This window comes from Vicugna pacos, chromosome 32 (genome assembly GCF_048564905.1).
Source record: "Vicugna pacos chromosome 32, VicPac4, whole genome shotgun sequence".
Taxonomy (NCBI): domain Eukaryota; kingdom Metazoa; phylum Chordata; class Mammalia; order Artiodactyla; family Camelidae; genus Vicugna; species Vicugna pacos.
The window spans coordinates 19,019,845-19,047,569 of NC_133018.1; the positions used below are offsets into that span (position 1 = coordinate 19,019,845).

Below are 27,725 nucleotides of genomic sequence, written 5' to 3' on the forward strand. Positions count from 1 at the left end.
TATGGCTGTGACCTTGAACTTCCCTGGGACCCAGTTTCCTCCCATATACAATGACTGATGTTGGGCTAATTGATCTCCAAGGCACTGGGCTTGCTAACGGGGTCACTCACTTTCCCCAACATCCATCTGAACATGAATTCGCTCTGGTCAAGACGGTTTAGTTGCAGCTGAACACAAGAATGGGGCATGTGGACTCTCCTAGTAGTGGTAGGTTCGTCCAGAGCTGTCCTGAGGCATGATGGGGAAGAAACGTCTCAGGGGTCCTCCTTGTTGGCTGGCCAGTCCATTCTACCTGTCAGGGTCATTTGTGCAGTAGCAGTACCCGGGCTGAGCCTGGGACTCAGGAGTGGCTTAAACTTAAATCGTGGTTCTAGGACAGAAAGCCCTGCGTGGGCCTCCTCACCTTATTTATGGCGGGGGCAATTTATCTCCAGGGGGAAGGTCTAAGAGCCCTGTTGAAATGCTGATAATAATCATCGAGCCGAAAGCTCTTTAATAAGCAAGGCCGACTGTCTCTCGGAGTTACCCCAGGCACCTTTTCTCCGACCCTAGTTTTCCGAAAGGACGAAGCAAAAGGGAGCGACGTCCTAGCTCGCGTGTTTAAATAGGGCAGAGGGCCAGCAGAGATCCGTGTTTCTCAAGTCTTTCCAAGAGCACCTCGCGTCCTGAATCGGCGCCTTCAACTCTGAGAAGTCGGGAGCCCCACAGAAAACTTCATGATTACAGCCGCGGCCACACACCCGGGGCGGCGGACGGGCGGCCTCGCTGGCTCCCCAGGAATGCGCCCCCTCCACGGCCGGCCGCCCCGCCCTTTCCGGGGGACCCCCGGCACCTGCGGCCTCCGAGTAAGGGTCCGCGCGCACATCCGCCCGCCCGCCTCCCCTCCGCGTGCCAGGAGCCGGCGGTCGCCGGGCGCCCCTCGCCGCCTCCCCGGGGAGCTGGGGGCGGCGGGCGCCCCCCAAGCCCGGGTGGGCGGGGAGGCTCGCGGCGCTGCCCCGCGGCGGCGGCTCCCGGAGGCCGCACTGCCGGCGGCCGCGGCGGCGCTGCTCCCCTTGCTCGGTGCAGCTGCCGCCCTGCGCTTGCGCACTGGGCCCCGGGCGCGCGGCGGCACCAGGCTTTGTGTGTGTGTGTGTATGTGTGCGAGTGTGTGTGTGAGTGTCTGTGTGTGTGAGTGAGTGAGCGGGCGGGCGGGCGCGAGTGTGGCCGCCGCGGAGCGCGAGCAGGACCCGGCGGGCGCGCTCCCCCAGCCTCTCTCTCCCCGCCAGAACCATGTCGGGCAGGTCGGTTCGAGCCGAGACCAGGAGCCGGGCCAAAGATGATATCAAGAGGGTCATGGCGGCTATCGAGAAAGTGCGCAAATGGTAAGCGGAGGCGCCTGCTCGTTCGCTCGTTCGCTCGCCGGCTCCGCGCCGCGGCCGCCCCCAATCCCGACACCAGATACAAAAAGCCGGCGGGGCGCATCGCCCCGGGCCGCCCGCGGGCCCGGGAGTTGGAGAGGGAGGGCGGCGTTCGAGCCGGGTCACCTGCGCGCGGCGGGGGCCGTGTCCGCTGCCCAGGTGCGCTCCCGCCTGTCGCCCACCTGGCGCGGCGGCGGCAGCCCGGAGGCGGCGGGCGCCCCGGGCCGGGCGGTGGAGCGGCGGGCAGTCCCCGCCGCGGCGCTCAGCTCCCGGGAGGGGGGCTCGGGGCCGGCCCCAGAAGCCATTTCGTTTTGTGCAAGTCACATGAAAGCGGCTTCCCGCGCGCCGGGGCCGTGATGCCGGCGGCGGAGGGGAGAGCGCGAGCTCCATTGTGCAGGCACCAAGCGGGCCGCCGCCGTCTCCGTCTCCTCCCCGCGCTCCCCGGGCGGCGCAGCGCCGGCCCCCGCGCCCTTGCCCGCGCCGGGCCTCCCTCTCTCCCTCTCTCCCTCCCTCCCTCCCGGGGTGGCTCGCTCGCTCGCTCCCCGCCTCCCAGGCCCGGCGCCCTCGAGTCTGCGGAGTTTGCAGAGCGCGAGCCGTTTAAATTTAGCGCTTTGGGCTGCCTGGAGCGAGGGCTCTTGGCGAGAAAGAAAAATGGGGGCGAGCGCGAGGAGGAAACGCCGGTGGCGGCCGCGGGGCCCGGAGCTCCGGGCGCCCCCCTCCCGCCCCGCTCTGCCCGGACCCGGACGTGGGGACTCGGGCGAGCGAGTGTTTGGGGCCAGACCCCGTTCCTGGGCCGCGTCTGCCTGTCCAAAACCAGGAGCTCGTGTTTGTTTTGCGGGGAGAGCCGTTGTTTTTGTTTTCTGCGCGGGGGGCAAAGGGGGATTCGGTGTCGGCCGTGCGGGTTTCTCCAGCTCTCGGTAGATTCTGACCGGCGTGGCCTTGTAATTAAGACGACTGAACGTTTCCCCGGCCTCGTCCGGGTCTGTCTCGGAATCGGCCCGAGGGCCAGGCCCGAGGCGCGAGACGATCGCCAGGTTGGGGCAGACTTGTTGAAAACTCCCGGCTACCGGATTTCAACTTTAGTATTTTTTTCCCACGGCCTCACCAGGGTCAGGGAGGGAGAGGAGCCGCCACGGCGTTCGAGTGTCAGCGCCCGCGGGCTCGTCCTGACCCTTTATTTAAAGCCTGAAAACCCAGCAGGCCCCGTGGCGGGCTTCCGTTTATGTTTGGGGGTGTCATTTCTTGAGAAACGCTTCGGTCTCTTAGAACCACTGGGGGCGAGCCTCCAGTCTAGCCGTGTCACAAGTTAGCTGTCCTTTCTGAGTCAAACCCAACAAAAAAGGCAAGAGGAAAATCAATAAAGTCCACGTGCTCCCGGGCCTCCTATGGAAAGGGCTGTCTGCAGATGGCCGGATGCCCGGCGGAGGGCTGGGTTTGGCTCCAATGGGACAAAGAATTTTCAGAACCGTGAGAAGGGGAGGCCTTCCAAAGTTGTGATCCAAGTCTTGCCTGCTGTGGGAGCTCCCCTGGTGCACAGGGCGCCCAGTGCCCGGACTGGGGCCATTTAAAAATGGCAGAAACAGCTGCAGGCCAAAACACACACAGGAAAGCAAGCCCACAACCCCCTCTCCTGCGGGACTCCCAGAGGGCAGGCTGGAGTTGTCCCCGGCCTTAATGCCCCTGCAAAGAAAGAACTGTTGTCTGGGCCTGAGTCCCTTCTGTCACCACCCTGGAGGTGAGACGGGTGGGGGCAAGCTGCCTTTCTGTGCTTCGGGACGTGTGCTGGGGCCTTCTGCCCCAGGTTCCCAGCCTGGCAGAGGCTCCTGCACCCTGACAGCTGCTCCTGGAGGGCCCACCCGCCAGCTGCTCTACAGGGAGGGCAGATGGAGCTGTGGGGTTTTCACCCCGGGGGGCCCAGAGCAGTCAGCCCGCTGTGCCTGCTGTGGGCCAGGCCTGTGTTTGGGTGGGGAGAGGGGAGAACCGGTCTCCCTCCCTTTTTGTGTTCTGGGAAACTAGGTGTCAAGTCCTCTAAAGACCTCGGGCTTTGGGATCTCATGGCTGGGCTTCCAGTTCACTTCCTTGCTGTGACCTTGGGCTAACCATGTAACTTCTCTGACCATAGCAGCTAGGGGTGTCTCTGCTTCCTTCTCTTCTCTTGGAATAATGTCATGTCTCCAGAAGCACATATCCTACACACAGGAGTGGTCATTAAATGCTGTCCTTACTGTAAGGTAGAAACTTACATTTTGCTGATATTTTTTTTTCTTTTTCTTTTTCCTGCCCATTCTGAGCTAAAAAGACCACCTTATTTCCTGGGTTTCCTCAGCCAAGAGAAGCCAAATCTCACCCTCACTGTGCCTTTAGAATGCGTCTTCCAGTCGGTCCTTGTGGTTTGGGGTTGTTTATTAACTGCGTGGCCAGCAACCATGCAGTTCACCACTGGCTGAGACACTAGGTTGCCAGATTTAGCAAATAAAATTATAGGACACCCAGTCAAATCTGAATAGCAGATAAACAATGAAATAACATTTTAAAATACTTTTTTAGTGTAAGTATGTCCCATGCACTATTTGGGACATACTTGTACTAAAAAATTTTTTTTGTTGTTTGTCTGAAATTCAAATTTAACTTGGCATCCTGATTTTATTTTATTTTTTTAATCCAGAACAGAGGTGCCTGGCATACCACTCAGCCTGTAAGCCTAGGTTGGTATTTCTCCTCAGCCCGAGTGACCCCTAAAAATCCCCCACTTTGCCAGCCCAACGCTTTCCCTGCCCCTGGAAAAAGCCAGCAGCCAGCCGTGGCCACTCTGTCCGTAGCTGCCGGCCATTTCTCCTTTCCTTTCTGTCTGGTATCCCAGCAAGGCAGGCCGACTGTGAGGCCGCCAAATCATGGCTGAAGGAAGAGCAAAATGCTGAGCCCCTTTTGGGGAAACTGGGCCAGGGTTAGGAGACCCAGTGGGTGTGTGGAGAGGAGCAGGGGAGGGGGAGTCTCTGGGCAGGAGGCAAAGGCTTGAGCCTCCAAGTAGGCTTAGGCCCGGGACCCCTGGGACCTTGGGTCTGAAGGGTCCCTCAGTGGCTTGTGAAGACAGAGAGGCCTGTTCTCTGAGACTTCCCACCCGTCCCTGGGGGAGGCGGAGGTTTGACTGTGCTAGGCCCTCACCTCGGTACCTCCAGGGGTACTCTCCGGCCAGGCACAGGGCAGGTCACGTGGGCCAGGGCCTAGTTAGGCTGAGGCCTCCTGTGGTATCAGGGCCTAGCCCTGGGAAGTGGGTGTGAAATGAAGGGTTCAGATCCCTCTTTGAGGGAGTCAGGTGATCCCAAGATGGTCTCCCTGACTGGCAATCCCTTGGACCTGGACCTGGGGGAACATTAGAATTTGGCCTTGGCCTAGAGAATCTGGGTCGAGGGGTGCTTGTAGTTTATACAGGAGCCTGTGCTGGGCATTTGGGGCTCTATTCGTACAGCTGGGACCTCACTGAGTCCTTTTGTCCCAGCGCCCAAGCCTGGTGAGGAAGAGAGAGGCACCGAAGCCTGGCTGGTTACGGGGGGCCAGCCAGGCCGGAGGGCTCAGGGCGAGCCCGGGGCAGCTTCGTGGCAAGGCTGGGCTGCGGCCTGGTGGTTGTGGTGAATCCAGGCCCAGTGGCCACAGGTGGTGAGACTTGGGGGATCTGGGAGAGCCACAGGGCCCTTCTGGGGAGAGCCATTGCTCCTCAGGCCATGTGGGCCTCTTGTGGCCAGGTTGTGTTTTGGGGAATAACCAGGAAACGATTTTTATGTGGGGTCTGACTTTTTTTTTTTAACTCTAGCAGTTGATCCAAATTTTTGAAAGTACTGTGCTGGCCAGACAAACCATGCCTGTTGGCTGCTTGTTTGCCATCGTGAATATAAGGCGTTATAAATACGATTAATACCCTCCTTGGGGATTGGGGGACTGTATGTTCTAGGGTGATGAGTTTGGGGGCCGTGGTGGGAACTCTCAGCTGCTCCCAAGTCCAGGTGTTGTTTCCCAAGGCACTGCCAAGCCCCCCCGGCTCGATGGCGCACCTGGTGCTCACGCTGGTGACACGCCCCTGAGCCCCGGGGCCTGGCTCTCCCTTGGGGGCTGCCGGCCGGGCAGCAGCCCTGAGGCTCCTGACGCTCTCCCTCTGTCCCGTAGTCCCTCAGCGTCCACGATCAGAATTGCACCTGAAGAATGGTTTCTAATCTCTGGGTTCAGTTTGGAACTCGGGCCCAGAGGTCACCCGCTGGGGCCAAGGGAGGCAGCAGAACCTGGCTGTGCTCAGCTCAGAACCTGCAGGGACCTGTAACCTCTCTGGGAAGCACCCGCGACTTCACCCGTTCACCCTGGCTCACGTGTGGCCTGCAAAGCCCGGATCTGTCACACTTTCTGCCCTGAGAGGTGTCCTGTGTTGTGCAAGTCAATTACTTTTTTTTTTTTTTTAAACAATCAAGCCTTGGATTTGCTGACCTACTGGGGCCTGGTGAGGAAGGCAGTTGAGGGCTTGTGAGCACTGATTGCCTTTGGCCATTTGCATAGGGGTTTAGCAATTTAAACTTCTTTGTGCAGCTTCTTCCACCGATGTGCTCTGTGGAATCATTTCTTAGTTTTTCATGGGAGACAGATGACAGAAGGGCTCTGGGGTCAGAGCCTGTGTCCAGCCCTGGTTCTGCCATTGACTAGCTGTGTGACCATGAACTAGTGGTATAACTTCTCTGGGCCTCCCGTTTCCCGTCTATAGAGTGGGGTGACAATAGTCCCCCTCTCATAGGCCTGTAGGCAATTCTCGAGAGAGAGGGCATGTCAATAAAGCGCTTGTTTGGCACAAAGTAAGCCCTCAGCACACAATGCCCACTATGATTCTTTATTGCTTCGTCACCGAGGTTGTTTCTTGGAATGTCCCTGTCCCTTCCAGGCACCTTCTGATTATTCAGAATGGAGGTGGGGAAGGACTAGGGTTGTGGATCATCCATCCAGCCTCCAGGAGGTAGGAGACAGGTGGGTGGAAACTTAGATACCTGCCTTTCTTTAACTCTTTCAGGGCTAAAAGGGCAGGGATGGGGTCAGGGGGAGGCTGCTCCAGAAAGCAGTGGAACAGGGAGGGTTTGAACACTGGCTCTGGGGAGAATGACTACACCTCCTCGTGCCTCAGTTTCTTTATCTGTCAAATGAGGAAGGTGACAGTTTGTGCCACACAAGGTCATGGGAAGATGAGAGGAAATGTGTACAGTGCTTACCAGGTAGGAGGCACTGGAAACGGTCATAGTAGAGTAAATAAAAGCCAGACCCTAGCTTCCTCCAGCAGGGGACGTTTGCAACCCGAGCAGGCATAGTTTTGGGCGTGGAAGTGCCTGTGGTTTTGGTTAGCTGGTTTTGAGTGAGCTCGGGCACTCAGAGCTCGCAGTGGTGAAGGGGTGCTGGGTGGTGGTAATGGGTCCCACCAGCTTGTGAGGACTGCTCTCCCACGGAGGGGGGACCCAAGGCTGAGGGATGGGTAGGGAGGCTGGACAAGGTGCCTGGCAGCCCGCAAGCAGAGGTGTTCATGCCACATGTAGTTCTCGGCTTTGGTGGAACCCTTGTCACTAAAATCACTGAGGGCTCCTGGCCACCACGCCACCTACAGCAGGTGTGCATCTGGCCCCCACATCCAGTGGGTGGTCCCTTGAGTCAGCTAATTTCCTCCTCGAGACCTCTCAGTTCTCCGAGATGGCAGAGCCTGGTGCGGGAAATGTGGACTTTAGGGCCCCAGCTGCCTGGTTGGAATCCTGGCTTTCTTCCTGGGGGGGCTCTCCCTGAGCCTCGGTGTCCTCAGGCACACGGCCTCTGGCCATCACTCCCAGTGTTAGGGGCAGGAAGTGACAGGACCTGACTCGTGGACTGCGGGAGGTCAAGGACCGAACTTGGGAGGCCAGAGTGATAGTCTGGAGAAGGACGATGCTCGGAGCAGAGTGGTGGCAGGAGAGCGCGGTAATTACTGTTATTTCCTTTAGTGGGGACCAAGCACCCCCTTTCCTTCTCATGGCTTGTGATTTGCTTCTCACCATAAACCTGCCTTTGGCAGGTGAGGGGCCCTGGGCACTGCCCCCCAGGAGTTTTGGAGGCAGCTGGGGGTGAGTAGGAAGCAGCCCTGCAGACGTTAGGAGCTGAGACCCTGAAGCTCATGTCTAGGCATCTCAGAACAGAGGTGTCGGGTCTGGGAGCGACCCCCCAGCCAGCTGTGCTTCCCTGTCACGGTCCCTCGGTATCAACACCTGGACCCTGTTGGGGCCGAGGCCACTGGGTGTGCGGGTTGGCCCCTGCTCTCCGTTCCCCTTGGCTGATCTAACTGGCATTTGCCCGGAAGAGCCTGGGGCGGTTACTCATGCTGTCTGCTCTTGCTTCCTTCCCACGACTTCAGGGGCATTGCGGGGAGGGCAGGGTGAGCCCTGGGGGCTCTTGGTGAGGACCTTCCTGCCCCCACCTCCACCCCCACCAGAGAAGATGCCCCACTGGTGTGAAGCCCTTTCCGCTGCCCAGTTCTCTCGGGCGGCCCAGGTCCCTGGCTCTGTGGGGCGAAAGCTGGAGGAACCAGGGGCCTGAGTCTCTCCATCCAGAGGAATCATCCCAGTGGCAGCCCTGCCCACCCCGAGTCTTACCAAGCATTTCCTTCCAGGCATGAGGAAGTGTCCACATGTCTTGTCTCACGTAATCCTCACGGCAGCCTGTTAACCATGTGGGGAAACTGAGGCTTGGGCTCGTGAAGTGACTTGCCCAGGGGCCCCCAGCTAGCGAGTGGCAGAGCTGGGATTCCAACCCTCGTCTGTGTGATCGGAGCATGTTCTCGTAGCCCCCCCCACCCGGAGCAGCCCAGCAGTCACAGCTGCTCCAGGGGAGTGCGGCTGTGCCCCCCACAAGCCTTCCCCCAGAAGCCCCCTGGTAATGGGCTCTTCCTCTTCCTCTGCAGGGAGAAGAAGTGGGTGACAGTGGGTGACACGTCCCTGCGAATCTACAAGTGGGTCCCTGTGACGGAGCCAAAGGTTGACGATGTGAGTATGTAGGGTTGGTCCCCTGGGGTGGGGCTGTTTATCCATGCTCCTTCCCACCACAGGGAGAGGGGGCTGTCTGCTGCCACCCACCATGCAGAGACCCCGGGGCCAAGGCCCCTTGGAAAGCAGGAGGACCCAGCTTAGGGCTGGAGAGGCCCCTCCCCCCATGGTCCAGCCCCAGAGTTTGGCCCTCTGAGAGGTGGGAAATGTCCTCTAAAATCATCTCTTGGGGGCTGAGAGCCCCACAGTTTACCAGTGGGGACTCACCTTAGTGCAGAGGTGTCCCCTCCCTGAGACCCTGGGCACTATGGTTTTGGGATGGATATGGTGGTACCCCCAGACAGGGGGACCCTCCCCCATCATTGTAGCGCTATTCCGGGCACCCACCATCTTCCAGGCATTACCTTGTGGAATTGAGCTCTCTATCCACTCTGTATAAGTGAGGATACAGGATCAGAGAGGTGAAGCCATTTCCCCAGAGTCACACAGCAAGTGTTGGGTCTGTCTGACTCCAAAGCACATAGTCTCTCTACTCCTGGAGAGCCTTCTGGTGGTTGGAGCTGGTGGTAATGGGTGACCCTAGAGTGAGAGTTTGGTGCAGAGAAGCATGGACCATTTAGGGGGGTCGGGGTAGGGTTTCCAGGAGGGATTGTGGCTACCACCACTAGGGGGAGCCCCAGTGGCTGTGCTTGATTTCAGGGAAGGATCCACCACAGGCAGCTGCCCCACATCAGAGATAGCTTTTCAGCTTCCCCGGGACAGCTACTCTCATTTCCAGACAAAATCCAGAATGGTCCCACCTACAGGCCTTTGCCTGGGCTGTTCCTCCTGCCTGGAATACCTTCTCCATCCATGCAAACAGCCTTCTCATCTAGGAAGATGGCTCATGCTGACCTGTGTGCCTCTAGTCGTGCCCGTGGTCATGCTCGGCAGGTTTCTAGGGGCCATAAGGCTGGGCTAAGCCTCTCTCCACCGTCTCCAGTGACCTGCCCTCAAGTCTTGGGTCTCCTTGCAGGGTTGAGGCTCCATTCCTATTCCTTTGATCACACGCTGGCCACTGGCTGGGTCGGCTTGGGCTGAGGACACGGGTGTTTGTCGTCCCTCCTGGGCCTGGCCTGGCTCATGGAGCCACCAAGGTACCGACAGAGACCGTCACGGCCTTTGGTGCCAGCCGTTCTGGAAGGAGAGCAGGGTGCAGGCAGCCTCCTCGAAGGCAGCTCCTGGCTCTTGCCCGTGCTGTGCCTTGCACATCATTAGGTGTTGTATAAACGCCGCTTGCATTTGAGAAGACGTGGTCCCTGCTCTCAAGGAATTTATAATCTTGTTGGGGGAAGATAATTATAGAATAGCATGAAACAGACATCAGGGAAGTGCCAAATGGATTGTGATCAAGGAGAAAATGTAATATATGGGCTGTCAAGAAGGACTGGGCAGCCCAGGGCTGGGCAAAGAGCTCTAGATTTGGAGTTGGACAGATCACCCCCAATTAACCTGTGATGCCAGACAGGTGACCTCACCTGCAGGGTCTTAGTTCCCTCTTTTGTGCAGTGGAGCAGTGTTAGTCAGCTCCTGGGGTTTCTGCACCAGAGCAGAGGCAATATATCATACGGGAAGAACTCAGCCCAGCATGGCTGTGCAGACAGTGCTCAGATGCTGACTCGCCGTCATCTCTGAGCCAAGATGTACAGGACTCCTCCCCTCCCTCTAGGGCCATGGGTCCCCCTTGCCTGGCCGAGCATTTGATCCCCAGAGAGTCTTGACAAAATGCAGGTTCCTGTGCCCTACTCCGGACAGCTGAATCCAAATCTCTGACGGTTGTGGTCAGGAATCTGCATTGGGAAAGGATAGCTTTTCGTGTTTTTAAACACCCAATAATAACATGGTTACACCATTTGTTTTCTTTGGAACTCTTGAAAATTTTATTCTCTTAAGTAGGTAAAACATGTTACACAATTCAAACTTTTAAATCCACACTTTTAAAGTGTGCCTGCCAGTGTTGGTGTGCTCACAGTTGTGCAACCACCACTGTAATTCCAGAACACTTTCATCACCCCAGAAAGAAAACTCATACCGCCCTCCCCCTGCCAAGATCCTAGAAACCATCAGCCTACTTTCTGTCTCTATAGGGTTGCATATTCTTCAAATGTTACCTTTTTTTACGGTCTCACCTTTTTTATAAATCTGCTTCCCATCCCTGCACACACTGCTGACCCCACCCATTGTCTTTGCTTGGAGACAATGTCACTGTTTATCCTTCTGGAGAGCGTGTGTACACAAGCAAACACATAAACACACGTTCATTTATCCTCTTCCTTACCATCAGTGGCAGCATCCCAATCACGTGTTCTGCGCCTTTCTTTTATACGTCTCGGAGATACTGAAATATTTTAACATGTGGATATTTCTGCAGATCATTCCTCATTGGTACAGGAAGAGCTGCCTCTTCTCTGTAATTGCTGCTTCCCACTGCATTGAATGAATGTCCTGTAATTTATTTAACAAGTCCCTTACCGATGGACACAGCTAGATTGTTTCCCACACGATTGTATTCCATCCGTAAGAAGTGGAACCACACACAGAAGGCATTGCTTTCACCTCCCTTCTCCTCCCTGGGGTTCCCCCCTCACCTGGCCTCCAGGGTCACGCTGGGTGTCAGCTGACTGCACTTTGAGGAGGGCAGTCCCAGGAGCCTGATGATGGTGGAAATATGTGAACTGTCTTTTCCATCCCTCACTGGGCATCACGGTGCCTGCTCCGGGCAGGGTGACCGTGGCCTTGTCCCCAGAGGAAGTTCCCCCCAGCCTGGGTGTCTGTGTGCCTGCAGGGGCTGCAGCCCCGAAGCCTCCCCTCCACTGGGCTCTGTGATTCCGAAGGAGGTGAGGCCCCTCGTGGGACGTGTTCAGATGCAGGCCAAGGAGAGCCCTCCAGAGACGTGGAGGCTCCCAGATGAGTCAGCGGAGTAAAACATTCATCCCATTTCCTGGGGTCTCGCTTGTGCGCGCACACACACATGGTTCAGTGACTCGGTTTCTGCACCGTTTTCTCCTCCAGAAAAACAAGAACAAGAAAAAGGGGAAAGATGAGAAGTGTGGCTCCGAGGTGACCACTCCGGAGAACAGCTCCTCCCCGGGCATGATGGACATGCACGGTGAGTGCCCTGCCCTGCCGGCCCACCGGCCCCTCTCCTGCCAGGCCCCTGGGCCATGGTGCAGCGCTCGGTCGGTCGTGTTTTTGTTTTACCAGCAGGTTGGTTCGCATTCCAGGCAAGGGGTAGGAGGGCTGGGCAGGACCGGAGGCCTCCGTGCCAAGGAGGAGGTTCAGCGGAAGAGAACCCAGCCCAGCAAGCCAAGAATGATAAAATGAGCCAGAGACATAAAACATGACCTCTTTCTCACTTAGTAACTTGTGTCACCTCACAGGAGATGCTCTGTTAGTCCTGTGTGCCCAGCAGGTTTTCTAGAGTATCTGTCTTTTTCCCTCCTAGGCCCGACGTATCATATAAATGACTCTAATTTCCCATTTCCTATTTTGCTTTGGCTGCTGGGAAGCTCTCACGGGATTTCTGACTTCAAGTTAATCAATCTGGGACCCTGGGACCTTCCCTTCCACATAGACAGTTTAACTTCCTTTGCTGTCGTATTTCAAAAGCTATATCCAGTTTCCCACTGATCAAGTCTAGGCTAAGGACACGCGCTAGCTGGTCTGCAGTTGTTTTGACATTGCTGGTGACTTTTTTTTTCCCTTTTTTTTTTTGACATACTCTGTCCCCCTGGCATTGGTTAGCATCCCCACTCTCTGGGAATCGAGGAGACCCCTGGTCTGGCTTAGTTCCAGTCAATTCATAGAATTGCAAGCGAGAACGTTTTAGAGCAGAGGGCAAGATCCCATCCAGATTCACATCTGACTCCATCACGGTGTGATTCTGGGCTCGTTGTTGTACACGTAGCCTTGGGTTTGTCTGTTTTAAGTCTGTCAAATGAGAGTGGTAATGCCTATTTCACAAGGTCATTGTGAGTGTTAAATAAGATAATCCCTTTAAGGCCTTGGCAGTCAGTAGCTAACATTTAAGAAACCGTCACAATGTGCCAAGCATGTCGCTAAGCCCATTTCATACATCACCTCATTTAATCCCGAGGTCAAGCTCCTTTGCATAGATGAGGAAACTAAGGCTCAGGGAGGTGATGTAACTTGCCCAGAGTTAGGAAGTTGTTTATAAATGCTGGTGCTGGCATCTGAGGTCCTTTGAAGGAGGCAGAATTCAAGTTCATGGCCACTATCCTAGACTTAACACTCCAGAAAAATCTAGAATGCTGAGCAACCCAGGTCCCCAACTCAGGAGCCACGCTCACCTTCTATTTCAGGACATGTGCAGCCAAGAGAGACCAGGTCCGACTGCAGGGCACGTGGGGGTGAAAGCACAGGGGACGTTGTGGGCCAGGCTAGGGTTATTCGGAAGGCGGGAGGATGGGCACAGGAGGAGACGGCGGGGAGAGGGCGCTGGCATCCAGCTGCTCAGTCTCTAGCACCCACCTGAGGTCAGCCCAGATGTCAGGGTCGCGCTGTTACCGGGTCACCAGGCTAGGCTCGGGGCAGCTGGCTTGTTAAGCATTAGCGCTTACTGCCCTTAATTAGCATAACCCCACGTGGGGACCCACGGGTCGAGCCCCTGCCTTCTTTGTTTCCTCACACACTTGCATATGTACCTCGGCACAGGGAGGAAGTTTAGACATCCTTGAAAGGTGAATCAGGAGGACGTGCATCTTTTTCTTCGTAAGCCCCAGCATTCACTTAAAATCAGGTGCAACTTACCCTGTCGGGGCTGCGGGGCTGCCTGGATCTTCCTCACCAGGTTGATGCAGAGGACGGGCTCGGGGTTCGGAGCTGGGCAGACCACCCTGAGCCAAGGGCTCTGCTGCTGAGCCTCAGTTTCCCCAGCTGGTAGGTTGTTGGGATGAACGAGGTGCCACTGAATGCTCCTGCCTGGTGCGCGGCTCGTGTCGGTGCCCTGGACGGGGGAGGTGCCTTTCCTTTCCCCTCCCCCCCTCCCCACCCACCTTCATTTTTACAATAACAGCCTTGGTCCCGGGGGCACAGCGTGGCCCAGAAAAGCCAGGTAAGACTGGAGCAGTATTTTTGAAATCACCACATGGGTATTTATAGTTTAAAATGACTCTGTGCCCAAGGAAGGGGGTCCAGGGCAAGGAGGTACGTGCCCTGGGGTCCCCAGCTCAGGCCCCGACGCCTTTGCCCGGTGAGCTTTCTTCTTTTTCCTTTTTACTGTAAAAGGTGTTTGCAACAGAGAACAGTAGAGAGAATAGTACGCTGAACCTCGGGTGCCTCCCACTTAGGTTTTCATAACATTGGGCCACGTTTGCCTCATCTGTCTTTTTTAATGTGTTAAAAGTGGTTTTTCTTCATTGAAGTATAGGTTACGTGTGAAAAGAATACACAGCTCTTGGGTGCAAAGTTCAGGGGATTCTGACAGTGGCGTGCAGCCCCTGCCCGCGCGCTCTGCAGCGCGTTTCCTGCATCACGCCGTTCAAGTCTGTTCCTAAACACTTCAGTGTGCGTCACTGACAGGCGGCGTTCGTGTCTACCCACTGCACCATTATCACTCCTAGCAAAATTAATTTCTTACTTCTAAACGCCAGGCTGTATTCAGATTCCCCAGTTGTCCCCAGATGTCTCTCAGAGCTGGCACACTCCAACAGCATCCAGATAAGCTTCACGCTGGCGCGGAGTTCAGTCTCCCAGAGTTCCCTAATCTGTAAAATGACAGCGAGCTCTCCTGCTGCTGCTGCTTTGTTCTTAATGGTACTGACTTGTTGGCCTGGGCTGGCAGTCCCGTAGAATTGTTCCCCTCCCTTTTATTGCGTACAAGTAGGATTGGTCTAGAGCTTGATCAGATCCGATGAAACGCTTTGGCGACGCTGTCCCGTGGGAACACAGTTCGGGCTTTGCACTGCTTCAGAGCCAGGCCCGCACGATGCCGGGTGTCCCCTGAAGATTCGACGTGTGCCGGCCACCGCCGGTGGGTGGCTGCCCGAGCGAGCCGGCCGGACGAGGTCAGGCGCGCCTCCGGCCCTCAGACCCTTTGGCCTGGCCGGAGCGTGGGGCGGCCCTGGGCGGGGGGCCGGCCCAGAGGCCTCGGGAGGGAGAGGGGTGCAGCCGCACAGGCCCGGGGGCGCTGTGGTCCCCACCCACCTGTCCTCAGCCTGTGGTTCTGTGCCCCCCGCCCCGCAGATGATAACAGCAACCAGAGCTCCATTGCGGACGCGTCGCCCATCAAACAGGAGAACAGCAGCAACTGCAGCCCCGCTCCCGAGCCCAGCGCGGCCGTGCCCGGCGATGGCGCTGACGCCAAGGCGGACGAGGCCCAGGCCGAGGGGAAGGAGCTCCCCGGGGCCGAAGGTAAGTGTCCTCGGGAGCTGGGCTCAGAGGGGCCCGCCCCCCGCCGGCCTCCAGCCAGGCAGCCGGATGGGTCTCCAGGGAGGTCCTGCCAAGTGCCGGCCCTCAGGAGGTGATGGTAGGAGAAAGGTAGTGCCTGGAGCTTGTTTTCTTGCAAGGCAGTTTTAAAAAATCTAGTCTTTGGAAAACAAGTGCTTTGGAGAGTCACAAAGTAAGAAAGGGGAGTAGGGTGGGAAGTCTTGACGTGTTATGGGGAGGGGCTGCCATTGTAAATAGGGTGGTCTGGGAAGGTGACATCAGAGCCAGTGAGGCTCAGATGAGGCGAGGGAGCGAGCCAGGTGGATGCCTGGGAGAAGAGCGTCCCAGGCAGTGCAAAGGCCCTGTGGCAGGAGCGTGCTCAGTGTGGCTGGAGAAGCGGGCACGAGAGGCTCAACAAGTGAGATGAGGTCAGAGAGCAGGTGGGGCCTCCAGTGTGGGGGCCCTTCTCAGACCCTGGTTTGTATGCCGAGTGAGGCGGGAGCCGCCAGGGGTTTGAGTGCCGTGATCTGAAGGATCACTTTGGTGGCCATGCTTGAGAGCAGGCGATGGGGAGGTCGGGGTGGAGGCAGGGAGACAGTGAGGGGGCTACTGCGGTTGTCCAGGTGGGGCAGGAGGCCGCGAGGAGTGTCTGAGTGTGGAGGACAAGTGTGGGTGTGCATGTGTATGTACAGGTTTGTTTATTTTGGGGTTTCTGGGTGGTCTTTAAATGAAAGATTTCCAATATACAGAAAAATGGAAAGAACAGTATAATACTCTCCTGTGTACCCACAGCCCGGACTCACCAGTTGTCTTTGGGCTTTTTGGGGGGAGGGAGGGTGGGTTGGTTGGTTGGTTTTGCTTTGCCTAAAAATATTTTTTTCTGGGGCATTAAGTTGTAGACCTTACGACATTTTGTCTCTAAGCACTTTAAGCATCTTCTAAAAATAAGGGCATTCTCTTTACGTGACACCCAAGAAAATGAACAGTAGTTCCTGGTTGTCTAATGCGGAGGTTGTCTCGAAGGCAGAAGTGAGAGTGTATTGGTGGCTGGTGCCTGGGCTGAGAGAGGGGACTCGGGGCGACACTCGGCCCAGAGGGATGACTTTACTGTCATCTTGATGGGAGAGGCGGTGGCGGGGTGGGGCCGGCAGAGTCTGGGGTGCCTGCTGATGCCCGAGGGCAGGCTTTGGGGTTGCAGGGAGGCTTCCGGGCTGATGTGCTGTTACCCGGGGGGGGCAAGGTGGCTGGCTGGGAGTCTGGGCTTCCTGCTGCTCCGAGAGGACATGCCTCTCCTCGGGAAGAAGGCCATCCTGTGCTGCAGATTCACTCACATCTCGTTCCCTTCCCTCCTGCACACGTCCCCAGTGTCAGCACCGAGCGAGGCTTTGTGCCCCCCCCCAGGCCTCAGTCACAGCTGAGTCCCACCTCCTAACCCCCAAGAACTTACAGGCCAGATTGATACTGAGAATGACAGTCTACAGACGAGATCCAGCATGTGGTATGTGGGTGTGACCACGGAGCCCAGTGGTAGTTTCATTTTTAATTGGAACTTGATGCCGAAGTTTAAAAATTGAACAATTTCACTTAAAGTAAGATCAGTTTCAAGCTTCTCTTGTACAGTCAGAAGATCTGGCAATACTGAACCTATGTTTCCATCAGGCAGCCACCAGCTAGAGCAGAGATGGCTGCCCCTCCAGGGAAGACCAAGAGGACCTGCATTCACTCGTTACCACACTCCCCACCACTCCCTATTGTCCCTCTGACACTCAGGCCAAAGACAGTTGCCGTGTATTACCCTGTGATCACTGTTGCTTTTCTTGTCATAGATGTAAAAGGAAAATTCTTGAACTTTCTCTACCAAGAGTAGAAAAGTAAGAGGCCAGGAGGCTGGGGGATGCACATTTATTTGTGTCTGAATTAAACAGCCTGCTTGACTCATTTATGGCACTGCCTGGCCCCAAAGGGGGCTTTTGAATTCGTGATCAGACGCTATACAGAAAGGAGGTCTGGAGGCCTCCAGGAAGGCTCCCTGGAGGAGGTGCTTTGACTTGGGCTTGAAGGCTGAGCAGGGATAGGAGGAGACCAAGTAATCCAGGCAGAAGGAACCAGAGGGCAGCACCTGGGGGCGTGTGGGCAAGGTACCCACGTGCCAGTCGGACCTCCAGGCAGAGTCGGGGATGCAGGACACGAGAAACAATCCCGAATTAGGATGCAGGCTGAAGCACCCCTCCCCAGCTCTCCAGTGTCCTCCCCTCCTCAGGGTGGACCCCTGTTGAGCCTGTTCTGTCGCCTTCCAGAGTTTCTCTGCACCTACAAGCATCTATCTGAGCTGATAACCTCCGTTTTTAGAATGCTTTCACTTAACGGTCACCATGGAGATGGTTCCACGTTAGGACACACCTGTTTGGCTTACTCTCTTCACCGGCTTTTCATTCAATGACATGAACATGCCACGATTTATCTAAATAGTCTCTGCGTTGGTGGTCGTATGGGTTCTTTCTTTTTCCTCTGCAGAGTCTTGTCTGCATGTCTCCACATCTTGGCTCAGGTGTGAGTGGCTGTGTAGGACCTGGCCCTGGGGGGAGGACTGTTGAGTCAGAGGGTGCAGGGGCTTAAAGCGTCTGTAAGGCCTGCAGGGGCTTCCTCCAGAGAGCCGGTCGGGGACCGGCTGTCCCCCAGAGCAGGCCTTTCCGCCTCTGCGCTGTCGGCACTTGGGGCCGAGCGATTCTTTGCTGTGGGGGTGTCCTGGGCGTGGTGGGTACTGCGAAGCTTCCCTGTCACTGGATGCCAGTAGCATGCTCCAGCCCCAGTTGTGATGCCAGAAATGTTTCCAGATGGGGCCAGGTGTCCCCTGGGGGAGTGGAGGACAGAATCTCCCCATTGGGAACCACTGTCCCCGGGGCTTTGATGCAGCCTTCCACTGTGTACGGCACATGGGCATCTGCTCTCGTCCCCCGACGGGGCCCCCGAGCCTTCCTGGCAGAAGGTGGTGGAGCCGAGAGGCTGGGACAGGGCTGTGGACACAAGACGAGCTGTCACTTCTGGGCCGATACTTGCTAGCTGTGTGGCCTTGGGCCGGCAGCGTCACCTCCTGTGTGCCTTCCTGTTTCCTCGTTCATAAAATGAGACAGATAAAAGTGGCCTCTCTCGTCAGGTCACAGTGCAGGGCACGCACCAGGCAGGAAAGGAAGCAGCGTGCTCGGCAGGGCTGGCGTGGAGGACGGGCTGGGAGCCATCTCCACCCACGGGGGGCAGGTGTGGGCCCCCGGCTTCTACCCATCCTCCGTGCTTTCTGGCCATGGCCTGCTCTCTCCCATGTTTGGGTCTTTTTTTGCCCTAAGGGGCCAGTTAAAGTTCAGCTGGAGGAATTACGTCTTGGGTCATAACTGCCATGTTTGGGTCACTGCCACCCCCACCCACCTCCTTAGGTCCAGGTGGGAACACACCTGGGTCCTCTCCCGGCCACCCCAGGCCTCCAGGCCGGCACACTTGCCCGGCTTTGCTCAGGCCAGACCACCCCATCGGCCCGGCCTACCTGCCCATTGTCCGGGGCTGCCCGGCTCCCGTGGGAACAGGGCACGAGGCTGAGCCCCAGGCCTCCCCAGGTGGGGCTCTCTGCCTGTGAGACCGGGTGGCTTGGCCGCCAGCTGTTGACCTTGCTTTGAACTTGTTTACTACCGAGTGAGTTCAGGGAATGACATAATGTCCAAACTCCCTAGACTAAATTTAGGCCCCAGGAAAATAATGTCCCCTGGGTGCGTTCCAGCACCGTTCACTAAGAATCAGGCTGCCCCACCGAGGCCTTGAATGCTCCACAGGCAGCAAGGCCAGTCCCCACTGAGCTCTCGGGCTGGGCAGGGGTCAGCATGACTCTGGGTGACCGGCCACGTTTGTGGTTTCTAAGCCTGCATCTGGGGCCCCACCTCCCTCTTCACCCTGCGAAGCTCAGTGTGCAGGCTGAGAGGGAGCTGTGGTCAGAGACGGGGAGGACGGTAACAACTGAAAATGTCTGTAAAGGAAACACAGATACGAGATAGAATATAGCATTAGTGTGGATTTTCCCTTTTTTTTTCCTAATTGAGACGAAATTTACACAGCATCAAAGTAACCGTTTTGAAGCGAACAGTTCAGGGGCATTTAGCACATTCATATTGTCGTGCGGTCATCACTGTGTCTAGTTCCACGTTTCCGTCACCCCAAAGGGAGAACCCGCACCCTTGAGCTCTCACTCCCCTCTCCCCCCAGCCCTTGGCAACCCCCAGTCTGTGGTTTCAGTCTCTATGGATTTGTCTTTTCTGGACATTTATTTCATAGAAGTGGAATCAACAGAATGTGGTCTTTTGTATCCAGCTTCTCTCAGCATCATGTCGTCAAGGTTCATCCGCGTTGTAGCCTGTGTCAGTGCTTCGCTCCTTTTATGGCTGAATCGTATTCCGCTGTGTGGCTGGAACACTCTTTGTTTATCCATTCATCTGTTAATTGACACTTGGGCCGTCTCCATCTTCCGGCCATCGTAAGTGGCGCTGCTCTGATCGTTTGTGCACAAGTATCAGTTGGGGGGGCCTGTTTTCAGTTCTTCTGGGTCTGTACCTAGAAGGGGGATCGCTGGGTCGTGCAGGAATACTGTGTCTAACTTTTTGAGGAACTTGTGCTAATACAGATTTTAAAGGTAACCCTAAAAATAGTGAAGAAATGTCAGGTTGTTGGGGAATTTGGTTCTCTGCCCTAACAATCCCGCACTTACTCCCATCTGGGGTTATTTCGCTGCTTGGGTACCTCTACTGTCATTCCACTGAATCCTCACTGCACACAACAGGGTGGCTGTTGTCAACCTTGACTTGACGGAGGGTGGGGATCTGAGACTGAGAGGCTGGCTTCCGAAGGAGGCAAGTGGCAGAGGCAGTATTGGTATTAGAACCCAGATCTGTCTGTCAACCCTGTGTCCCCCGAGACACCAGCTTGTAGGTGGAGCCCAGCCCTGGTGAGGGCGGATCCATGACCCTCCCGTAGCAGCGGGAAAACCCTGCCCACACCCCGGCGGGGCGTCAGGTCTCCTGGCACTGCCCTTGAGAGACCAGGGCTGCTGGCCTGGGGAGTAAGAGTCTGTGTTAACCTGGGATGGATGGGCTGGGAGGTCAGCACCCTTAGAAGGAGGGCTGCAGCTCCTTCCTGCCCTGGTCCCCACCCCTCTGTGCCCCTCCAGTCTCAGACCTGGAGCGCTGCCAGCTTCCCCCCATGCCCCAGATTTCTCGCTCACTTTAAAACTTAAGCCTGGAATTGTTTTCCCCTTGGTTACGCCACTGCCTCAGAAACCCCAGAAAGTAAGACATTCGTGAGTATTGTAATGCGCTTTTTAAAAACTGGGGTGACATATGTTGTTGATGTCTTGAGTGCAAGCAGAGCGGGGCCCTGGGTGGGTTGGTGCTGCCCCACCTGCTTCCCCGTGCGCTCTGCGCCCAAAATAAACTTCAGGTGCAACCGCTGCTACTTCTTCCAGAGCTGCACACAGCCTGCTAAGGTCTGCACCTTCCTTCTGCTAAAGGTGGGGGGAGCAGGGAGACTGATAAGAAAGAGCCCAAATAGCCGGCGAAAGAAGATTCATTAAATAAGTGATTGCTTGATTGAATGCAGCGCAGCCATCTTGCAGGCTCTTGTACTTATAGAATTTTTAAGGACGTGAGAAATTCTTCCAAAATACTATGGGATCCTATTTGGGGAGAGTAGAGAACTGTATGCACGTAGGGAGAAAATATCTGGAAAAATGGAATAAATCCTCTACGATGTTAGTGGCATAGTAGCCGTGGTTGGCTTGAGATAATCAGTGATTTTATTTTTTCTGTATTTTCTGTTTCTTGCAATGATAAGTCATTGCTCAGACAAACAGAAAAATATCCATATTACCAAGACATGTTTACAGAGGGGCAGTTACCTCTGGATTCCCCAGCTGGAGAAGGCAGGCTCGGGAATGGAAGAGGGAAGAGTCAGCAGCCATGATGGTTGGAGCGTGCTGTGTCCACCAGAGGGCGCCAGGTGCACACAGCACAAAACCCACAGCATCCTTTAGATGGCCTGTGGGGGCCTGTGGGGCCCTGGGCAGGTAATAGGTGTGCAGGGGAAAGGGTTGGAGGCCCCAGGGCTAGTGTGTGGCCTGGCTACTTAAAACAACATCCCCCCCCAAAATAAGCAAGAGGCTTCCCAAGCCCCCAGCTCCTTGCAGTCCTGACAGACCGCCTGGCCATAAAACTACCCAGTGCCAGGTATTTTTAGTAATTGGTCCATCTGGCTCCGCATCTCACGTGTCTGAAAACAGCTTCTGTCGTCTTGCTTTTCCCTCAGATGCTTCTGACGAGCAGAATTCACAGTCCTCAATGGAGAACTCAGTGAACAGTTCAGAGCAAGTAGAACGGCAGCCGTCTGGGGACTCGGGTCTGGCTGCAGAGACGTCCACAATCTCTCAGGTACCTCGCTCGAGGTCTCAGAGGGGCAGCCGGATCTGCCGGGAGCCCGTTGGGGTTTTGGGGGTACGTTGAAAGGTGTTTTGTTGTTTTGTTTTGTTGTTTTCTCTCTGGACAACTGGAACTGTCCTGTATTCATTGAGCAGGATTCACGAGCATCTTTCTGTGTCCCAGGCTGGCCACGGGGGCCACGGTGAAGGACGAGACACAGGGGCCCGGCCCTTGGGGAGGGTCTTTTATCCCAGCCTCAGTGTCGTCACTTTGTATATTTGAGTCCACAAGAGCATTGCCTGGTCTCAGTGACCCAAAGTCAACTTCCTTAGAGCTGGGAAGAGAGGTCTTTCAGAATCCTAAATGTTGGGTGAATCTTCCTCTGGAATTTTACAACTGACCAGTTTTGCAACTGAGCACATGCCCCCTGCTATGACCCCTTTCTGGGTCGTCACTCTTTGCCAGAATCTAGTCTGACTTAGTGCAGAAGCAGGTAGCCCAGTGGACAGGACAGAGCATACCTCCCGCATTCGAATCCCAGGTCCTTCCATTGGCATACGCTGAGCCTCAGTATCTCCAGCTGCCAGAATGGGCTCATGTACTGTCTTGGAGCCAGGGTGCAGATGAGAGGAGAACGTGGGTAACACACTTACCGTAGAGCTGGACGCAGGAGAAGCCTCAGTGCTGCCTTGGCTCCCATTCTGATTTTTTACTGTCAGCCCTCTGTGCTTACCTAAGAGGACTAGGGACACAGAGGCGTCAAAACCTCAACCAGTGAAACTGTTTCCACTTTGCTGAGTATTTTCCTACCCGGGGAGAAACTGGCAACGAGTAGCAGCAGAAAGAAGGGACAGGGCTTGGTCTGTACTCTGCGGCGCCTTCAAGCAGATTCCAGACTCAGATTCTAGACTCTCAGACTAGACATCTCCATTCCCTTGGATCTGCAACTCCCTCTCATCCTACAGAACACTCCTCCGAAGGCCCAGGACACAGGCAGTGTCCATGAAAGATGTGTTTGTAGTGGTAGGAAGTCGGTCACAACCTCAGTTTGTGGAAAGGGTGAGGTAAACCTGGGATCGTGTATAAAACAGCCCGATTGGGTAAAACAGCTGTTCTAAAGAATGTGTTGACTTCCGTACAGAGAGAGAAAAAGGAAATACTCTCACAATGTGAAATGAAAAAAGCAAGGCGGAGTCTCGAGCAGAGCATGAGCCCATTTGATTAAAAGTACAACAGAGATCTCAGGTAGCGCTGGTCACACGAGGATGTCATCGGGGATCTCCTGGCCTCTTGAACTCAGTGGAGGAAAGACTGGCTTGGAACTTTGATCCACACCCTGAGGCTTCTAGTGCTGGAAAGTCCAGGGGGCTTCAATTCTGATGTGCCCCCAGCTCCACACCCATTTCCAGGGGACCCAGACCTGCAACGGGACCTCTTCCGCCGTTTTCACGTGCACGCAGACACGCCACTTGTCTCCAGAGCTGCTGGGTGTGTGAACAAGACCAAGAGTGCATGGCAGTGAGGCAGACAGCTTGACACTGAAGCTCAGCCTCTTCTGTTTAAAAAAGAATGTTTCCCCACCCCCTCCCTCCCCCCTCCCCCTGCTCCCTCCCTTAGACAGAGCAGCTCAGCCTCTCGGGTTCCGCTCCTGGGCTCCCACACTGTCCCCCACCACTCACGAGCTCTTCCCCTGAACGGGATCCCCATCCTCGGAAGACACAGTGGCCCCCGTTCTCCTGTTACACTCAGACTGAGCTTTTGTTGCTTTTGTGTTAAGAAAAAGGGCAAGGAAAGAGAGGCAGCTCTTCCTGCCTCCGTGCGATAATTGGTCTGAGAGTTTGCCTCAGAAACTCAGAGACATCCTGCGTCAAAGCCCAGGGGTTTCTATTTAACGTTATTTGGGCACCCACTGTGTACCAGGCAGTCAGCCGGATACTAGGGACCCAGGGTGAGCCAGCAGACGTGGTCCCTCCTGCCCTCCTGGGGCTCCTGATGGGGTTGGGGAGACAGAGACAGTGCCGGGGTGCAGCGGACACCAGCGGGTCCCGGAGCTGTGCTTCTGGCCCCAGGAGAATGGGAGCAGGTGATGCAAAGAAGCCTAATGTGGGCAGAGGCCAAGGGGAGCTGGGGGAGAGCTGGAATTTGAGGGATGAGAAATCAGGACTGCGCGGGCAGGCTTTCTAGGCAGAGGGAACCGAGGTGCACAGGCCCGGAGGCAGGAGCCACCCTGAGTAACGGAAGGGGAGGCCGGGGAGCTGGAGCCTGGAGGACAAGGAGGAGCGCGGCAAGACGAGGGGAGAGGACTTCTCGGCCTGGCGGGCAGCTGGGATTTTGTCCTGGGGTCAGTGGGACCGTGCCCACGGGTTTTCGTCTGTGTTCAGTTTCTCTTTTGAGAAGATCGCTCGGGCTACGCTGAAGGCAGGGTAGGGCGGCTCAGGTGCGGATAGGGTGGCGACAGAGGGGAGAGTGGGTGGGCCAAGGGATTCTGGAGATGGAGCTGAGGGAACTTACTGTTAGGCTGGGCATCAGAGAAGGGAGGACCCCAGGGTACCGCACAGCTGCATCCCAGGCAAAGGGCAGCGGGAGCGCCGGTTAGGATGGGCAAAGTCAGGAACTGGAGTTAGTGATGGGTTAGATTGGAGATGCCTGAGGTGGTGCAGTGAGAAAGTCGAGGGAGCGGCGGATGAGTGAGTGTTGAACCTTTTAAAATTTCGAGTCATGGGACTTCTTGGGGATCTGGTAGCAACTGCGGACCCTTCCCCCAGAATAACTTACTTGTGTACATTTCACAAATGCTGGGTGTCTGCCTCAGGCCAGGCTCCTGTGCTGAGCCCTGGGTGAGCAGTTGTCAACACGGCCAGATTGGTCTAGCCTGTGAGCTTGGAGAGGTAAGCCTGAAACCCTGCGCAGATAATTACCCTGTAGTTACAGAGATTGGGAGGCTGGTCACGGGGAAACGGGTGGGTGTGGCGAGCAGGGAGAGTTTAGAGGCACAGGGGGCGGGGTGATGGGTGACCTGGGCTCAGTGGACACAGGAGGAGTTTGGGTTTGAGGCGCCCCGTGGATCTGCGAACCTTTTCTAGTCCATGCGAAGGCCACAAAGTTAGAACCACGGGTTAGAACCACAGACACCCACCCTCCTGGGCTGACCTGCCACCTCCTGCTGACTTCAGTCACTCTCCTGGGGTGTCAACCTGTGTTTCTCTTTTCTTCCTCTTCCCCCAAGGATTTGGAAGGAGTGCCACCCTCCAAAAAGATGAAACTGGAGGCTCCGCAACAAAACTCCGAGGAGATGTAGACGCTGAGCTCAGCCCTCTGTCCCCGTCTCACAGGAGGCGCGTCAGCAGGCTTAACTCTAAAACAACATCACCCGAGCGATCCCTGTCGGGTGTGAAGGGAACTACTAACTTTTCAAGTTTACCAAGTGCGAATCCAAGAAAACCTAGAGCGGCGTAACTTCTCAGACACTGAAGAACTCTCTGCTGTGAAGTGAAACACTCGAATCTTGAAGTGACTGTCCTGGGGAAAGCGGGGTGACAGCTCAGGAGCGTCTGCACACTGTCTCTGAAGCCAAGATTACATTTGTGTTGCTGCTGTATTTTTTTTTTCCCCCACTTCTCTATTTAACGATATAAGCTATTTGAGGGTGGTACCAATCAGGAATTCACTTTTTCGTCGGGGCTTTTCACTGTTCAACTGATTCCTTCCGCTTTCTTTTTTTGTGCCTTGTGCCCTTGAGGTGACCTCTGGCATGTTTTCCTGGTTGTTTTGCATCTCCCCTTGCAAAGTGCCCTCTTGGTTCAGTTCGGGCAGCCATTGCCCCGGTCCTCGCATCTCTCTCCTCCCTGTCCCAGGACTTCAGCATCAGGAGCGGACCAGGCAGGGAGAAGGAGAGCTCGAGGCTGCAGAAGAGCAGGACCTCCCCAGCCACCTGATTTCTAGGTTCAGGGGTCTCAGGGGCACGCCCGGAGTCCCAGGAAGGGGCAGCACCAGCCTCCAGGGTCTGAGGAGTCACCGGTGTCAGGGCGACTGTCCCCAAGAGCTTCCTCGGGGCGTCTGAGGTTGACGTTTCCAAGCCCACAGCGGCCCAGCGGACACACACAGACCTTCGATCGTTCTGGCACTTCCACCCTCTGCGCCCATCACACCGCTTCTCCCACCCCTCCTGAGACAGACGGAATGGCTTCTGTGGCTGACTGCAGGGTTGTCTCTGTTAGAGGCGGAGGAGGCAGGGAGCAGATGGCAGGAATAGCTGGTGCTGAACTTTCTCTCATAGGACGTCGCTTGGATTTCAAATCCAGTTACCTGATGCCCTCGCCTCCCCCCTCCACCTGGCGCCACCTGCAGGGGAGGCAAGATTGTGGTCCGCCAGAATCCAAAATCTGCTTGCTTCTGCATAACGTTCCCCACTCCCAGAGCCGACAGTTGAATCGCATCTCATTCCCAGGGTGGGGAACGGGCGTTGAAGACCAGAAACAAGGCACCAAGGAACTGGAGAGCTTTGCACTTCTCCAGAAAGGGGCCATCGGGTCCCTCCCCGCCGCCTCCATCCCCTACCTGCACTGGGACAGCTTCCTCTCGCTGAAACAGAGATTCCCCCCCTTGGACAAACTGCCTACGTGCTTGGTTCTGAGGCCTCTTAATTCCTATACAGACTCCTCAGACCTTAACCCTTCTCCTGAGCTTTCTTTACTGCACTGGAGTTCCAACTCCCTTCGAGTTGTATGGGGGGGAGGGAGGGTTCCGGGTTTTGTTGTTTGTTTGTTTGTTTGTTTTTCCTGTTCGTTCGTTTGTTTTTGTTTTTGTTCCGGCTAACTGGTGCATATTCAGGTACCACCTTTCACGTGTGGATCCCTCCTGACCACCATGGGAAGTGTCTGCCAGATTCCATTTTCTAAGAGTTTCCGAGGGTGAGGCTCTGATTTTTTTTTTTTTAAGGGAGCCAATCTATTTCCTGCACTTCAAGAAGAATCAAAATGTTCCTGAATTTCAAATACCTCATGCAAAAATGTCTCCTGAAATAAGGGAAGGAAAAAAAAACACAAACTTTGAAAATCTTAATGTTCACGTTAGTGATACCGAAAGGTTTCTGTCTTAAAAAAAAAAAAATCCTTATGAATTTTGCCCCTCAGGCGGTCAGTTCTGTGGAGAACTGTGTTCTGCGTTACCTCTTAGCTCTCAAGGCGGCTTTACCTCCAGATCCTGTAGAGTTAGAGTTAACTTTTTTCTTTGCAGCAGAACTCCATTTTGATGAAAGATGAATTTGGATATTAATTTCCTCTTCTTTTTGGGAAACGAGCGGTTACAACCGAGACAGCTGAAGGAGAATCTCACACACACGCACCCACGGAAACAGCAGGGTCCTCTCTGGACAGGTAAGGGGAGCCGACGTGGCTGAGGACGACTGAGGACGACATCAGCGATGCTGAGGCTGTCATTTGTTTTTCTCTGAAGTGCCTGAAGGTAGGAATGGGCCAGGGGTCAGGGCCGACCGGGCACGGCCACGGCCACGGCCACGCCAGGCAGACTGCCCGCGGCCCTGCTCTCCATCCACGCTGGCCAGGAAGGCCCTCCACGCGGGATGACGAGACTGCAAAAATCCAGACGTGCTTCCTTCGCCGCGGCCGCCCCCCGGAGCCGCTGCTCCCCACCCCGTCCTCCCACCACAGAACCTAAGACCTTTCAGCGGCCGAGCCAGGGGCGGGGGTCCTAAGCGAATGCCTTCCGTGGACACCGAGGCCCCGCGGCCTAAAGGGCTCCCAGGGCAAACTTATTCCCCCAAAAACTTGAATTTGGGGATGCTGCAGCTACACATTCCACAAAGTGCTGGCACTTACACCCATAACCCGAAGGCAGTAGACCGACGTGTAGGGTGGTGACCTCCCATTACGAACGACGTCATGGTTTGGAATGTTCGTTATCGGCAAGAACCTGGTTGGAGGTATAAAGACCTTTTTTTCACCGTTACCTAATTTTTTTTTTCTTACGACTTTTTTTTTTTTTTGGTGTGTTGTACAGCAGTATAATTTTTCACTTATTTATTCCATCAGTAGATATGGTTTGTACAATGTACAATGGTTCCATTTCAGAAAATAAAAAAAAAATTTCAAATGAACACCATGTGATATTGTAGCATTACAATAAAAGCAAAACCCGGTGGTTGGTGAGAAGGTACCCCACTGCAGCTCTGGCCCCTCCTGCACCGGGCGTGTGGCCCTGACTTTGTGCAGGACTTGCTCACAGGGATGGTTGCCTCCCATGGTCATGAGAGCTGCATTCATTATGCACCAGCTGGATACTGTGGGCGGGTGGTGTTGGCCTGGGTCCTGGCTGAGGACGCCAGTTTGCCGCGTCCCTGACTTTGGGAGGCTCTGGTCCGTGGCAGAGACTCTGAGGGGTCAGCCCACAGGTGAATTGCAACTTTGTCTTGA

At 55.6% G+C, this 27,725-nt stretch overlaps 1 protein-coding gene across 2 annotated transcripts; it reads left to right on the top strand.

Annotated features, from left to right (window-relative positions):
• Window positions 1-1,049: 1,049 nt before the first annotated feature.
• BCL7A (BAF chromatin remodeling complex subunit BCL7A) lies at window positions 1,050-27,340 on the top strand. Of its 2 annotated transcripts, none has more exons than XM_072952988.1 (6): window positions 1,050-1,361; window positions 8,341-8,422; window positions 11,474-11,570; window positions 14,666-14,833; window positions 21,185-21,369; window positions 24,521-27,340. In XM_072952988.1, the coding sequence occupies exons 1-6, from the start codon at window positions 1,270-1,272 to the stop codon at window positions 24,590-24,592; spliced, it is 696 nt and encodes a 231-aa protein (XP_072809089.1). In that variant the 5' UTR covers window positions 1,050-1,269; the 3' UTR covers window positions 24,593-27,340. The 2 variants fall into 2 exon arrangements, with proteins under 2 accessions (XP_072809089.1, XP_072809090.1); XM_072952989.1 differs by having other exon boundaries at window positions 1,066-1,361; window positions 21,185-21,306; window positions 24,521-27,337.
• Window positions 27,341-27,725: the final 385 nt, after the last annotated feature.